This window comes from Macaca thibetana, chromosome 7 (genome assembly GCF_024542745.1).
Source record: "Macaca thibetana thibetana isolate TM-01 chromosome 7, ASM2454274v1, whole genome shotgun sequence".
In the NCBI taxonomy this organism is placed as follows: Eukaryota; Metazoa; Chordata; class Mammalia; order Primates; family Cercopithecidae; genus Macaca; species Macaca thibetana.
Genome location: NC_065584.1, coordinates 139,590,614 through 139,607,071, shown reverse-complemented (window position 1 = coordinate 139,607,071; position 16,458 = coordinate 139,590,614). Strand labels below are relative to the sequence as shown.

At 39.3% G+C, this 16,458-nt stretch overlaps 2 protein-coding genes across 7 annotated transcripts in view; one reads left to right on the top strand and one right to left on the bottom strand.

Annotated features, from left to right (window-relative positions):
• The window catches only part of PIGB (phosphatidylinositol glycan anchor biosynthesis class B), a 210,878-nt gene that overhangs the window by 122,331 nt on the left and 72,089 nt on the right, over window positions 1-16,458 (bottom strand). The gene's annotated exons all lie outside the window — the stretch shown is intronic.
• Window positions 1-16,458, top strand: part of RAB27A (RAB27A, member RAS oncogene family) — an 88,739-nt gene that overhangs the window by 55,484 nt on the left and 16,797 nt on the right. For all 6 annotated transcript variants that reach the window (XM_050799802.1, XM_050799808.1, XM_050799807.1 and 3 more), the window contains 4 exons: window positions 2,748-2,922; window positions 6,845-6,930; window positions 8,622-8,725; window positions 13,641-13,764. In XM_050799802.1, the coding sequence (XP_050655759.1) occupies window positions 2,770-2,922; window positions 6,845-6,930; window positions 8,622-8,725; window positions 13,641-13,764 (467 nt within the window). In that variant the 5' untranslated portion in view covers window positions 2,748-2,769. The remainder of the gene's footprint in view (window positions 1-2,747; window positions 2,923-6,844; window positions 6,931-8,621; window positions 8,726-13,640; window positions 13,765-16,458) is intronic.

The following is a 16,458-nucleotide window of genomic DNA, read 5'->3' as shown; positions in this document are numbered from 1 at the left end:
CATGCCATAATGTTGACGTCCAAGTTGTCGGTTTTTGGAGAGGAATTCTGTTATATGTCATTAATACTGGTGACCTACACTTGCAAATACCCAACTATAAAGATAGGTAAGGCATCATCTGTGAAGTGTCACTCTTTATGGTGTGCAAATAGAATTTTGAATGTTTGTAGAGGCTCTGCCCTTATCCACGGGCTGACCATACCTGAAACGTGAGGTTGCAGATCTGCACTGAAGCACTCTGAGGAAACACCCTGCAGTGGCTCTTGGGGCTCAGCATTCAGGAGTTTTCAGCATAAGGTGAGTCACCAAGTTGAGGATAGGGTAAGGGAGGCAACATTGAAAACCAGTCAGTATTCTTGTCTGAGTTTTTGTTAATTTTATGGATACATAGAAATAGTCCTATAGGAAGCACTGAGTATGGCAGCCAAGTTTCTGGATATGGGGCTGGGTAAAAAGGATATAATGCCAGGACTCAGTAGCGTCTAATGCAGGACATCTGGCATGTATATAGATAGATAAATATGTATGTTTTTGAATAGTCATGTAGAGTTGTCAGTGTTAATGAGATAGTTATTTTTATGATTTTCAGGAGAGTTTGTTGGCATTGGGGAGAATGGAGAGAGGTTGGTTAATGTGTACAAGCATACGGTTAGATGGAAATAATAAGTTCTAATGTTCAACAGTAGACTAGGGTGACTATAGTTAACAAAAATGTATTGTGTATTTCAAAATAGCTAGAAGAGAGTACTTGAAATGTTCTCAATGCATAGAAATGATAAATACTCGAGGTAATAAATACCCTAAATACCTTGATCATTACATTCTGTGCATGTAACATTGTGTTGATGTGATCATTACATTCTATGCATGTAACAAAATATTACATGTACCCCATAAAAATGTACAAATATTATGTATCAATAAAATTTTAATAAAAAAGTAAACCTTCCCTGGAGAGAGATCCCATTTCTAGTTGGACTGATATTTTGGTTTTGAATCTATTTAGAGGGTAAAAACAAATCATGAAAAGTGCTGATTGCAAAGAACTAAAAAATAGCCATGGTTAGGTATTGCTGATATAAATGAATTTTTCTTCCTTAAGGTAGACTTTTGTTTTAGTCAGTATTGAAGAGCTGAATTTTTAGCAGTTCTTGATAGAATACCCAGGTAAATATAGGTAAGCGAGCCCTTGGTTGTGGGACTATGGTCTCTGAGCAGTGACTGTTTAAATCTGGAACTCAGTTCCCAAGTGAGCAGTGATATTCCAAAGAAGTCTGACATAACATGTAGTACATATTAATAGTAATATGTAAGGAAGCAGGGAGTAAATTTACTTGTGAAATAACAGTGTCTTTGAAGGAACTGTAATAACATGTGAAAATGAATAGAATAAATGAAATTGCCTAGATGTCCATGTAAAAAGAGAGAAAAGGCAAGGTTCTAGCACTAGGAGACTTTGTTTCTTTCTTTTTTAAAATTTCCATAGGTTTTTGGGGGAACAGGTGGTGTTTGGTTACATGAGTAAGTTCTTTAGTGGTGATTTCTGAGATTTTGAAGGACCCATCACCCAAGCAGTGTACACTGTATTCAATCTGTAGTCTTTTATCCCTCACCCCCCTCCCACTCTTCCAACGAGTCCCCAAAGTCCATTGTATCATTCTTATGCCTTTACATCCTCATAGCTTCACTCTCATTTATGAGTGAGAACATATGATGTTTGGTTTTCCATTCCTGAGTTACTTCACTTAGAATAATGGTCTTCAATTTCATCCAGATTTCTGTGAATGCCATCATTTCATTCCTTTTTGTGGCTGAGTAGTGTTCCATGGTGTGTGTGTGTATATGTATATGTGTGTGTGTGTATATGTGTGTGTATATATGTGTGTGTGTGTGTGCACATATATCTCTGTGTGTGTGTGTGTGTATATATATATATCTCACAATTTCTTTTTCTGCTCATTGATTGGTGAGCATTTGGACTGGTTCCTTATTTTTGCAATTGCAAATTGTAGCACTAGGAGACTTTGAAAAAGGAGGGGAAATTGGAACCACTTGTACTCTAACAATTACTGTTATTCCTTGTAACATTCTCCTTCCTCTATTTTTCTTGTATTAGTTTTTATTCTATATAGTCTGCAGATAAGACTTAGTGACTGTTACTTTCTTGTTGATTATCATTCTCACTTGAAATTTTTGTCCTATTTTGATACTATAATATGTATGTTTTTATTTTTATTTTTATTTATTTTTTTATTTTGAGACGGAGTTTCGCTCTTGTTGCCCAGGCTGGAGTGCAATGGCGCAATCTTGGCTCACCACAACCTCCACCTCCCAGGTTCAAGCGATTCTCCTGCTTCAGCCTCCCGAGTAGCTGGGATTATAGGGATGCACCACCACGCCCGGCTAATTTTTGTATTTTGTAGAGATGGGGTTTCTCCATGTTGGTCAGGCTGGTGTCGAACTCCCGACTTTCGGTGATCCGCCTGCCTTGGCCTCCCAAAGTGCTGGGATTACATATATGTTAAATTAAAACTACACTGTTAATTACTATTTCAATAGCTTCTCATCTAGCTAGTTATTGGGTCTTCAAGGATGGTGATCAATATGTATGTAACCCTCTTTTCATACAACCCGTAGACATACAGGTTAACATTAGGTGTTAAGCTGAATATTGTCATCATTTTTTAAATGGATAATTAATGTTTTCTAATGGATTTTAATTAAAAAAATTTGTGTGTATTTTACAGGTGAACCACTGAGTTCTTCATTATGTCTGATGGAGATTATGATTACCTCATCAAGTTTTTAGCTTTGGGAGACTCTGGCGTAGGGAAGACCAGTGTACTTTACCAATATACAGATGGTAAATTTAACTCCAAATTTATCACAACAGTGGGCATTGATTTCAGGGAAAAGAGAGTGGTAAGTTCTGTATCCTTCTGTGTAAAAATGTAATCTTTGAGTCAACATTTGCTGGTCTGTTTAGTTTACTTTGTAGGAATTAGGAGGACAAAGGTCGGGATCTGAAATTAAAAGGTACGTAGGAAAGTGAGTTATATTCAATCCAGGCAACATGATTGAAAAGGTTGTGCTGACAACATTTCATATAAAACCAGGCAGACAAAGTGGAAGTAGACAGTTCTTTAAAATGTCACCTTGGTACTCTTTTGGCTTGTGTCTTCTCTTCTGGACTCCAATAGTTATTTGTCTACCTTTGTCTTGAAGCCTGCCAGCCACTTTGCCCCTCATACTCTTGTTTTATGGGCTGTATCTTCCACCTTTGGTATCTTATTATTTTTAATGGCATTTCTCCTAATAAAATCTCAGCAATTCTGCATGGAATACTAACTGGCAGAACTCATCACTGCTGCCAGGAGGGTGAGGTTGGAGTAGGAATGGGGAATGCCAGTAGTGAATGTGATGTTCTGCAGAATGTTAAAGAGAGAAGCTTTTATTTACTTATTTTTTTAAGGACTTTAAGACTGAAAGTTATTCTAGTGTTGGAGGGGAAGGCAGAAGGTCATTGTGTCACAGTTGCAGATGAGGAAAACGGCCTTCTCCTTAGATTACATTTGTTGCTGAAAAATCCATTGTTAGCATGAAGCAGGTAAACAAGTGGTCAGGAAATTAATGACAAAGGTCCTTTAATGGATCACATTCTGTCAGGGGGGAAAGGTCCCTGGCTTTTAGGACAGAAGAACGTTCTCTTTTGCCCATTCTAGGTCTTTTATTCTACTACCAGAGAGTCTTATAGAGATTAAGACCCACTGAATAACAATAGGGCCCTAATGAAATTTTTAGTATTGACGTATAGTTGATAGAATCTGTATATATGTATGTGATTATTTTTGTTGGTTACTTATTTTATAACTTAAAAAATAGATTTGTTGAGATATAATTCACAAGAAAAGGAAATCCATCCATCTAAAGTATAAAAATTGAGTGGTTTTTAGTATATTTGGAGTTGTGTGGCTATCACAGCCATTGAATTTTGGAATAGTTTCATACCTCATACCTATTAGCAGACATTCCTCTTTCTACCTCCCCTTAGCCACCAGGAATTTTCTATCTGGCTTCTGCACACGTCATATAAATGGAATAATATATGGCCTTTTGTGTCTGGCGTCTTACACTCAGCCTGATGTTTCCAAGGATCTTCCATGTTGTAGCGTGTATCAGGACTTCATTACTTATGATGGCTACATAATACTCTTTTGTATTGATACACCATTTTGTTTATCCATTTGTCTGTTGATAGATATTGTATTCTTTTTCTCTTTTCTAGTGTATCATTTTAATTCCTTTTTTAAATTATATATTTTTGAGTTCTTTTTTAATAGTTCCTTTGGGGATTACAATTATTTTAATTTTTCACAATCTAATTTTGATTAATAGCAACTTAATTTTAATACTGTGTAAAACTTTGCTCTTATATGGCTCTGTTTTCTCCCCTTGTCTTGTGCCATTATTGCTATACAAATGACATCTTGCTACATCGTGTGCCCATCATCAACACAGCTTTACAATTATTGCTGTATGCAGTTAATTTTTCTTTTCTTATCTTTTTTTTTTTGAGACAGGGTCTTTGTTGCTCAGGCTGGAGTGCAGTGGTGAGATCTCGGCTCACTGCAACCTCTGCCTCCCAGGTTCAAGCAATTCTCCTGCCTCAGTCTCCCAAGTAGCTAGGATTACAGGCACTCGCCACCATGCCCAGCTAATTTTTTATGTTTTTAGTAGTGCTGAGATTTTGCCATGTTGGCCAGGCTGGTCTTGAACTCCTGGCCTCCAGTGATCTACCCATCTTAGCCTCCCAAAGTGCTGGGGGATGACAGGCGTGAGCCATCACTCCCAGCCTGCAGTTAAATTTTAATCTGGTGGAGGAAAAGGGCGACAAAGAAAAAAACGTTTATACTGTTTTTTATATTTACCATGCAGTTACATTTTTACTGGCGCTCATTATTTCTTTGTGTGGATTTAAGTTACTGTCTAGTGTCCTCTCAGCTCAGTCTTGAGAGTTGTCTTTAGTATTTCTTGTAGGGCAGGTCTGCTAGAGATGACTTTTCTCGGTTTTGTCTTAATTTATCCTTTAATTTTAGAGGACAGCTATGTTACTGATTTTTAAGTTCTTTGAATATATTTATAATTCCTGATGTAAAGTCTTTGTCTGATAAGTTTAACATCTGGGCCTTCTCAGGAATAATTTCTGTTAGTTGCTTTTTTCCTGTGCGTGAGCCATCCTTTCCTGTTTCTTAGTGTGTCTTACAAGTTTTGCTGAAAACTGGACATTTAAAATAATGTGTCTATTCTAGGATTCTTTCCCCTACCTGGGTTTCTTGTTTTTACTGCATATTTATTTGTTTTTGTTGTTGCTGTTTGTTTGTTTGATAATGTTTCTAGGATAATTCTGCAAAATCTGTATTCTTTGTAGGCAGCTACTGAAGTCTCTGCTCAATGAACTTAGTGGACAGCTAATGAGTGGACGAAGTTTATTAAATTCCTTGAACCAATAAGTCTCTTAGCTTTTTCTGAGAGTCTCTGTGTGTTTGTTGGGGTATGTGTTTAATACGACTGCAGGCAGTTTACAACTCTGCCTTAGCTTTTATTTTCTGCCTGAGAAGAACCTCAAAGTCAGTCAGAAGTGAGAGATTAGGACCTTTTTAGATCTTTCCTGGGCATTTATAGAGCCCTGCCCATGAACATGGCCTTATAGCTTCCAAGAAATATTTGGGAGCATTATAGAAATCTCATTTTCTGTTTTTAAATTTTGTTTTGTTGTTGTTGTTGTTGTTGTTAGAATTTTGTTAGCCCTAACTGGTATTGCTACCTCTGGTAGCTGTGATGTTAAATAAATTACTGCTAATAGTTTTCAACAAATGCCCTCGGGGATAGGGCTGTTCTCAAAGAGCAAGCTTTGAGTGAGGTCAAATAAAAACAAAGCTGGGGCATGGAGCTTTCCAAGGGGCTTCCTGACAATTTTTCTCAGTATGGGACTTTTAGGGAGCTCCAAACCTATTGTGCCTCCGCTGTCCACAGTGGTGGCTAGGCTGATGTTTTCACAACTACCACATTTGTGCAAGTGGTTTTTAAGTCTTCTAAAAGCTGGGGCAAGGTAAAAAAACACCTCAAAGCTTACTGTTTTTACTGATATTCAGCTGTTTTTCTTGAATAAATGCTCCTTGGAATGTTGCAAGTCTTTGTTAATTTCTGGAGTACTGAAAAAGTTGATTTGGACAATTTTTACCAGTGTTTTTGTTGCTATTGTAGAGGAAGAAATTTTTAACGGTCCAGGGTGGGAGCTAAACAGTAGGTACGCATGGACATAAAGACAAACAGTAGACACTAGGGTCTCCAAAAGGGGGAAGGGAGCAAGACAGGGGCTGAAAAACTACTTACTGGGTACTACGTTCACTGTTTGGGTGATGAGTTCAATAAATGCTCAAACCCCAGCACTATGCAATCTATGTCACAATCCTGCACGTGTACCCCCTGGTTAAACCAACAAAAAAGATGAGATTGGAAAAAGCCATAGAAATGTAATATTTCCTGAAACTAGTGACCCAAGAGAACTTTGAGGAAAGATAAGCTAATTATATTATATTTTATACAAGTTATTTTTTATATATATTTTACAATATATTTATAAAATATATACATATATTTCAGTATAACTTATTACATTACCTGGATATAATTATTTGACATAAATACAAACGTGGTTGTATTCCATATGGGATTCTCTTTGGAAGTTTAGATGCCTTAGGGATTTGTACTGAATAAAAAGGTGAGAAGGGTTCACTGGTGTCAGAAGTTCTCTTTTATTTTCTCTTTCACTTTGCTGTTTTAGGTGTACAGAGCCAATGGGCCGGATGGAGCCATTGGCAGAGGCCAGAGAATCCACCTGCAGTTGTGGGACACAGCAGGGCAGGAGAGGTATGAGATCTTCAGTTATGTGCTCCTTACCGAAGGAAAGGGAGAAATAGTTACATTCTTTAAACAGTGACCTGAGCAGGAAAAAGCCAGCCAATTCATTGGTTTGTACTTGGATAAAGAATGCTGCCAAATTAGCAGGAAATTTGTCAGTCTGAGATGAGAATGGTGGCTTTATTTCATACAGGGTCAAAGGAGAGGTTAGGATTCTTACTTGGGGACTTTTTTATTTTCCTTCTTTTAATTTTTTTACATAGACACTTTGCTCCATTTCCTTTTGCTGTTTACTCAACCACAAGAAAGTGGCCAAGTTACATGCGTTATTCTTACCTGATTGTTGAAACCTAGTGGGAAATCTGGTTGGAATTAATTCATATGACCAGAGAATACTTGACCAAAATAAGCCACATCAAATCTTCATATAAAGTTCTTTCAGTTAGCTAAAACTTCTGTTTTCTCTCAAAACCACCTTGAAGGATTTGTTTTTTAACTTTTTATTATGGAAAACTTCAAGGATATTCAAAAGTGGAAGGATTATATGATAAACCCAGGTTCCCATTACTCAGCTTCAACAATTATGAAATTGTGACCAATAGAATTTCATTTATACCCCTTACCTCTTCTCACTCCCACCCCCTTGCCATATAATTTGGAAGCAAATTCCAGACATCATATTATTTCATTTGTAATACTTGTGGTATGTAGCTCTAAAAGATAAGAACTCTTTTTTTTTTTTTTTGAGGCAGAATTTCGCTGTTGTTGCCCAGGCTGGAGTGCAATGGCGCGATCTCAGCTCACCACAACCTCTACCTCCCTGGTTAAGTGATTCTCCTGCCTCAGCCTCCCGAGTAGCTGGGATTACAGGTGTGCACCACCACACCCAGCTAATTTTGTATTTTTAGTAGAGACGGGGTTTCTCCACGTTGGTCAGGCTGGTCTCGAACTCCTGACTTCAGGGATCCGCCCGCCTTGGCCTCCCAAAGTGCTGGGATTATAGGCGTGAGCCATGGCCCCTGGCCAAGAACTGTTTTAAATAAAAACATTGATGAAAAGTATTTGAGAAAAACCTAATATTGCTGATTAGATGACAAATTCATACCAATATTTTCTTCCCTAGAGCCTGCCTGTCAGTTACAGATTTTACGTATAGGCAAAGACAGAGGAAACTGACTGGTGGTGGGGTGGGATTGGGGGTGGGGAGAGAGAGAGAGAAGACGGAGAAGACAGGAGGATAAAGCCTTGGAAGGCAGAGTACCAAGACAGAATAGGGTCTGAGTCAAGACATTCTTACCTTCAAGTCAAACAAAGGGCAATCAGAGATAAGAGATCTCTGCATATTCTGAAATTAAAAGATCATGGAACACATTGTAATGTTAAGTCAAGCTTTCACAGAAGGAAAACATACACTATTGCATTTGGCCAAATTAACTCATAATTGTACAATAAATTCTTGGCTGAGACTAAGATCACAAGCTGGTTCTTGTCATCCCTGTCCAGCAGGCTGTGTTTTCAAATCACATGGTCTGTTAACACTTAAACTGATAAAAGTGATAACTATCCTCTACACTTTTGAAATATCACCATGTAGCTTGTCATTGGTAAACTTTTGTAAGAGGCTGAAGGCATTGCTTGTAGCTTTATATTTCAGGAGTGGGGCGATGGTTTAACTTACCATTCTGCTTTTATGTTCCTAGGTTTCGTAGCTTAACAACAGCATTCTTCAGAGATGCTATGGGTTTTCTTCTACTTTTTGATCTGACAAACGAGCAAAGTTTCCTCAATGTCAGAAACTGGATAAGTAAGTGTTATTGTTCCCCAGTGTCCTGCTACACACTCCTCTCTTATTTATAGAATGCCCTCTTAAGCTCTACTTCTGTGATACATTGTTTTGGAGGAGATCTCAGTACAAATACTATTTTAAGGAGCAAGGTTTTTAGTTTAGGGACAAAGATAATTGAAATACGCTGCTTCTCCCTGGTACTGATAACTGATTTGTTGAGTACTTCCTGTGCTCCAGGTACAAGGCAACACTTTATGTGTGCTCTCCTTTTCAGTCTATCCCACAGAACAGATTCTTTTTCCCATTTTATAGATGAGGAAGTAGAAGCCTAGAGAAGTTAAATCTCTAAGTATCTGCTTGTCTATTGTATGCTATCAATTCTTCTATCATCTCTGGGCATTACATGTATATTACATAGATGCAGATAGCTTTTGAAGACTTAATGGTTCATACCCCTGGCTTCATGTCTTTTCTGTGCTTAGAGTCCCCTTCTAGGTTTTAGGGTTAGAGCATCTTTCAGAAGGATTCTGCCATGGAAAACTCTACAACTGCATTGGTAAAAGTGCTCCCCAGTGCAATGTATGTCAACCTTTATTTTGGAGAGATTTTAACCTCCTAAATGGTTCGTAGCCATTTAGAATTCTGCCACTTGACTGCATAACAGCTTTCAAATGTATGTTTTCCTTATTTGGTCATATTAGTGTAACCCTAGAGAAGCTATTAGAGAAGCCTGTAATATTAAATTTTTAATGTCTAAATCTATGAAACACCGATTTAAAAAGACCTGATACTTAAAAATTACTTACTGTTTTGGGATTTTGAAAGGGTAATTGGCTGTAGTTTTGATAGTAGAAAACCTTATTTTAAAAATGAGTTTAAAAATAATTTAGTGCACTGTGGTTTTCACATACTTTGTGTCTGATCCTCACAATCACCCTGTGCAAAGATTCAAGTCAGTGTTGCGTCCTTATTTCAGGAGAAGGACATTGAGCCTTAAAAAGTAATAGACTTATCCAAAGATATGAAGCTTTGGCTGTCAGTTTAATGGACTTTTATGACCGTTCTCAGGTCAGTTGGCCACTAAGAGTTGAAGAGCTATTAATTACTTTAAATATGAGTTCCCCAAATATAATAATGCTTACTGGGACTTCACTTCGCTAGATGCCTGGCTGAGTTGCATACCTCATTATTTCCCTTGTAGCTGAATGACAGTGGCTACTTATGGTCCCTTACTCTCAGTCCATGCTCATCATCCCTCCTTTGCATCATCAGAACAAGTTGTGGGGCTTTTTAAAATCAACCATTTTACAAGGATCACTGGAGAGTGCTCATAGAATCTTAGCATCGAAAAATAGCCCACCTGTTTTTCACAGGTAGACACTAAAACTCTGAGACATTAGATAAATATTGCCTATCCTGGCTAACTAGTTGGATAAAGAACAAAATTATGTGAAAATATGTATACACATTGATGCATTTTGTTTTCCTTAGTAAAAGAATCCTTATTGCTCAATTAGATAAAGAACACTTATATGTATTGAGGATTTTATGTCTTTAATGGAAAGTATTCTGCACCCCCTACCATTTAAACAAAAAGGTATAATGTTCAGTGTCAGAAGTGGTAATATCAAATCTTAATTAGGAATAAACATTTGTTAATTATCTGTACTTTCAATTTTTCTTCTTCCTGTAAGCATTTTGACTATTACAAGGATCATTCATTTGTTATCTTTTTTTTTTTTTTTTTTTTTTTTTTTTGAGAGGGAGTTTCTGCTCTTGTTTCCCAGGCTGGAGTGCAGTGGTGTGGTCTCGGCTCACTGCAACCTCCGCCTCCTGGGTTCAAGTGATTCTCCTGCCTCAGCCTCCCAAGTAGCTGGGATTACAGGCGGACACCAACACACCCAGCTAATTTTTGTATTTTTGTAGAGACTGGATTTCACCACGTTGGCCAGGCTAGTCTCCAACTCCTGACCTCAGGTGATCCGCCCGCCTCGGCGTCCCAAAGTGCTGGGATTATAGGCGTGAGCCACAGTGCCCGGCCCATTTCTTATTTTTTAATTAAAATAATAGCTTAATACACACAAATACACACACGCACATGCGCGCGCACACACACAACACACACACATAAAAATCAGTGGTGAGTGCCAGAACGCAGTGTTGCATTAAAGAAGTAGCTGACTCGTGGGCCCTGATTGGCCTGGGAGAGGAGAGCAGGTCTATATACCCTCCCCTTTTCCTTTGCTCCTTGCAGACCCTTCCCTCTCACTCAGTCTCTCCATGCCCTCCTGACAAGGGTGATACAAGTCTAAAGTAAGCCCCACTCAGTTGAGGAGACAGAACAGAGGCTCCGTCCTCTGGGCCTGGATTGAAATCTGAAAGGAATTTGGTAGTGTGGTAGTCACTGCCCTGTCTTCCTGGAGTTCAGAGGAGTAAGCAAGTCATTCCCGGAGTCACTCTTCATCCAGTGCTAGTGTGTTTCCTAAGGAAACTTTAAAGTAGCCTACATTTCTAAACTTTCTTCTGTAGACTCATGTAAGTGGTGCAAGAACCCAACAGTATGTATTTTACATATTTTTACCTCTTTATTTTTTATTCTCATTATTCTCTCTATCTGAAAAACCCTTTCCACACCTGCCCCCGTATTTTTTTTTTTTTTTTTTTTTTTTGAGATGGAGTCTCGCTCTGTCGCCCAGGCTGGAGTGCAGTGGCCAGATCTCAGCTCACTGCAAGCTCCGCCTCCTGGGTTTACGCCATTCTCCTGCCTCAGCCTTCCAAGTAGCTGGGACTACAGGCGCCCGCCACCTCACCTGGCTAGTTTTTTGTATTTTTTAGTAGAGACGGGGTTTCACCATGTTAGCCAGGATGGTCTCGATCTCCTGACCTCATGATCCGCCCGTCTCAGCCTCCCAAAGTGCTGGGATTACAGGCTTGAGCCACCGTGCCCGGTCACCTGCCCCCATTTTTTAACCAACTGGAGTTCTGCTTATTCTTTAAAACCTAGCAAAGATGGCCTCTGTGAGATTTTCTGTGATAACCTTAATTGTGTTAGATTTTTTCCCTCTTCTTAACCCCTGTTACATTTTATACTGTTTATAGGATCCTTATCACGTCCAGTGCCAGATGGTAGTTATTTATGTAGGTGAGTTTTTTCTTAGTGAAGTTTTTAAAATAACTGATTAATTCACTTTTTAGATAAGCACAATCTTAGTAGAAAAATTAGGAAAAATGAGACAAAAAGAAGAGATCACCAATAATCATGCTTCCTAGACTGCCCAAAATAAATACTGTTAACCAGAATTCCTGGTGATACTTACATGCTCTTCTAAATGCTTTAATATATTAACTTGGTAGTTCTCAAATGTGAATGTGCATCTCAGTCACCTAGCGGACTTTTTAAAACACAGATTTCTAGCCCCATTTCCAGCATTCCTGATTCAGTAGAGCTGGGGTGGGACCTGAGACTTGGCATGTCAACAAATTCTTAGGTTATGCTAAGGCTGGTGGCTCACAGTCTTTACCTGCAGAATTGCTGGATTAATTCATTTTAATCCTTACCTTGACTGTATAAAGTAAGTAGTATCATTATCACCATTTACAGATGGGGAAATTGAGGCAGTCAAATAGCTTCATCAGGGTCACACAGCTAGTAAATGGCAGAGCCAGGATTCAACCCTAGGTACACTGGATTCTGAGTCCTTGCCCATAGCCATCACACTGGGCATGGACCCTATAACACCTTATAAGGCATTAACAGAGCACAGAACCACTCTGGAGACCAGAAAGATAATGAGGTAACCATGAAGCAAGTCTTGAAGGAAGGTTGTGGTTAAGTATTCAACGATGTGGGAACAGCATGTGTAACAACCTGGAGGAAAGAAAGGGCATGGCTTTTCATGAAATGGTACACAGTTTAGTCTCTCCTCTGTAGGTCTTATTACCCCAGTTGCCCCATGAGGGCAAAGAACTGTTGTGAAATTCCACGCAGAGTATCAAGCCTGTGCTAATGCTCAGTAAACACCTACCTCCTTGACTTTCTCATGATAAGATATAATGAACACGACTTCATAATGAGGAACTAAAATGTCCACACTTTTCTGGTTAACCATGATGAAAAAATAAATTAGGCCATAAACTTTGAAGTATGACTTACTGTGAAAGTTTAGGCCTTAATTTTATTCTGGGGTTGATGAATAAGAAATGAGGTGTTATTTTCCTGCTTTGAAAGATTAAACTATTTAGCTTAGTGAAGCTCTTTGGTTTGAGTCAATTGCTTTTTATAATTGTGCCTATTTGCAGGTTTTCAGGTGAAATAAATGCTGTGGAAGAAGAATTACAGTCCTCTGCTTCCACTTGGTTTTGGTGACAGAATCATTTACTGTTTATTCTGGGTCTTTTCTTCTCATTGAAGCCTGTATCTTGTTTGTTTTAAATGAATTGATTCTGCCCTAGGATAATAGAAACATGTGAAAAACATTTTGGATAGAAATAGATTAGTTTGGAGAAAAACAATTCTTTTAGAAATGTCATTGCTATGGAGAAAAAGACACATAAAAACAGTTTTAAGATTAGCAATAAACCCTAGGAACTCCTCCAAGTTTCTTTTCAAATAGCCATCATAAAAAAGGGTGTTTTGTATGTGTGTGTGCACATGTGTGTGTGCACATGTAGGCCCTCACACTTGAGAGGTAGCACATTCTCTTATCAACTCTCTGATGTCAATAAACTGGGGTATGTGCTTAAGAATGGTTTTATATTTCTGCCCCAACTATTCAGCTTTACAGATAAGATTATTGATGCTTTGAAAGCATTATATCAATTCCCAATATCTATACATACATTACAGTCTTCAAAGCACTTTTGCGTGTTTTGTTCATTGATCATACACTTACATTATTATTTACGTATATAATAAACTTTCCTATATTAATAGGCCAGCTACAGATGCATGCATATTGTGAAAACCCAGATATTGTGCTATGTGGAAACAAGAGTGATCTGGAGGACCAGAGAGCAGTGAAAGAAGAGGAAGCCGTAGCACTCGCAGAGAAATATGGGTGAGTATTTTTGTGGAGAAGTCTAGAGAAAGCATTTTCGATATAAACATTAGCAGGAGAATGGTAATGAAAAAGACAAAAGTGGGAAATTAAAGCAAAACCTCAGCCGTAGGCCTTGGGGCATGTTGAATGTTTCCTTTTTATATTATGTGATAGTAGGATCCTTTGAAAATGCATGTGGCAAGGGCTTCCTTCAGTGCTTTGGTCCCATTTTCTCAAGCTCTTGGCATTTGCAGAGAGACAACTTTGAGTTGTCTCAGAGACGCCTTAAGAGTGTAAGGTCTTCTTTCCAAGATGCAAATAGGAGACTCCTGGGGTAAAGAAATCCTCCATGTTAAGCAAGGAAATTTCATTTTTCTTTTCCTTTCTTTTCTTTTCTTTTTTTTTTTTGAGGCAGAGTCTCACTCTGTTGCCTAGGCTGGAGTGCAGTGGCATAATCTCAGCTCACTGCAACCTCTACCTCCCGGGTTCAAGCGATTCTCCTACCTCAGCCTCCAAAGTAGCTGGGACTATGGGAGTCCACCACCACACCTGGCTAATTTTTGTATTTTTAGTAGAGACGGGGTTTCACCATATTGGCCAGGCTGGTTTTGAACTCCTGACCTTGTAATCCACCTGCCTCAGCCTCCAAAAGTGCTGGGATTACAGGCATGAGCCACCACACCCAGCCTCAGCAAGGAAATTGCAAAGCCACTTTATATACTATTATAGAGAACGCTAGCATATAAGAAGATCTTATTGGTTATTGCAGACTAGGTGCTGGTTTTGAAATTTCTATGCTGGGAGAGGAGTGTGAGATCTCCTTCGGCTTAGTCTATGGTCTTGTGGTGGAGGGTCGGCAAAATACTGTCGTTCTCCTTGAGTTCTGGGAATAGGATCATAGCCGCAGCAGCAGCATGAATTGGACATGAAATAAGTGGTCAGCTGCTGCTTATTAAAGTATTAGTGTTAAGGGTGCCTCTAAAAGGAATTTGTACTTTACTTTCTTTCTACCTCTCATACAATGAGAACCCATATGTAAATTCAAACCCTTACTAGCATTAAAAGAGGAAGGAAGCAAGTGCGTTGAGAAGGGAGGGGAGGGAAATAGAGATGGTGTAGATGGCGTGGGGGATGTTACCCAGGTTGTGGCCTTGGTGGTTGGCAGAATCCAAGGAGGCCAAGGAAAAACCTTTCCCTTTTTATTGTGTGATCTTCTTTATTCTCTCTTTGGTTGATAGAGGTTCAGAAAGCTGGTAGGGTTTCTACTGCGAAGGGACGGGGAAGATAGGTTGGCCGGGTAGGAAGAAGCCAGACTCCAGAGAGGTTTAAATACCAGCTAAGGAGATTAGATTTGATCCCTGGGGGACAGGGAGTTGCTGAAAGCCTTTGAGCATGGAGGGATGTTATGTTTACATTTCCAGATCAGTCTAGAGGCTATATAGGTGGAGAGAGAGGAAAGACTAGAGATTGATAGATTGCAGTGGTCTGTGAGGTGGGCAGAGGCTAGCTTTGTGAAAAAGGAAAAGGAAGAATAAATCAGGAAAAACACATAGAGTAGGGCAGGATTTTAGGTTTTTTTCAAGTCTGGCTCAGCTGAAGGACTCCCCTCCACTATAGGCTTACTCTGGCAAGGATTTGCAATTGCATGTAGAGGTTTTTACCCCAGGGCAGACGGTGTTTAACCATGTTAGAAACATCCAGAGAACTTTTAACCCATGCTCACGTCTGGGCTTCACCTCTGATCATCAGACATAATTGGTCTGGAGGAGTTTCTCGGGCAGGGTTCAACTGAAGAAGCGTACCTATACATGAAGGGCTCTGTTACAGGAATTTGAGCATATGCAATTGTGGGAGCTGGGTAAGTAGTCTCTGTAAGGTGTTGTCTTTGTGTCTGATGCTGAAGTTTGAAGGACAGGACAGGCAGACAGGAAGGGAAGAAGAATGTAAAGTGGGGGATAGATGGAAAAAGTGAGAACCAGCTGGTGCCCATGGTGAGGGACTAAAACCGATGTCACTTCCTGTTGCCTCTGACCTGGCTGGTGTGGGTGTCCTGCAGAAACTGGGGCCCTTTGTCAGAGGGCTAACAACATTCACCTGGCCCAGGTGCAGGTCTAGTTGCAGGTTTATGCCAACAAGATGAGTCAGCAGATAAGCGACAATGTATGAGGGCTATGAAATGGATGTTGCTTCACTTCCCACCCCCAAAATTGCCCCCAAATCTCTTTTGTGGCCTACCCTAACCAGAAAGGGAATTCTGGGAAATGTTGTTTAGCCTAGCCAAATTGACTTATTACAAAGCCTGGGCATTGGTATCTTTTAAAAGCTCCCCACGTGATCTTCATGTGCAATGGTTGAGAACCCGTGACTTAGGTGATTCTGAGGTGGAGGTTGACAGAGCCTTACCGGCCATTCTGAAATGCCCCCCTGCTCCCCTGAGAGGCACTCATGTAATGCAGTAGAAAAGAAACAGGGAGAGATCAAATACCACAGAGAATACTGAAGTGTTGAAGCTGTGAGGTGTGTTGCAATGGGTAAGGAGGAAGTAAGTGATGAAGCAATGGAAACCATGGATCTAGAGCATTCTTTTGAGAGTATGTCAGTAAATGCAAAAAAAAAAAAAAAAAAAAAAAAAAAAAGGAAAAAGGCAGTTAGAGGAGTTAACTAGATCAAACAAGCACATTCAAGTATATTCTCAAGTACTGGGGGAGGGTC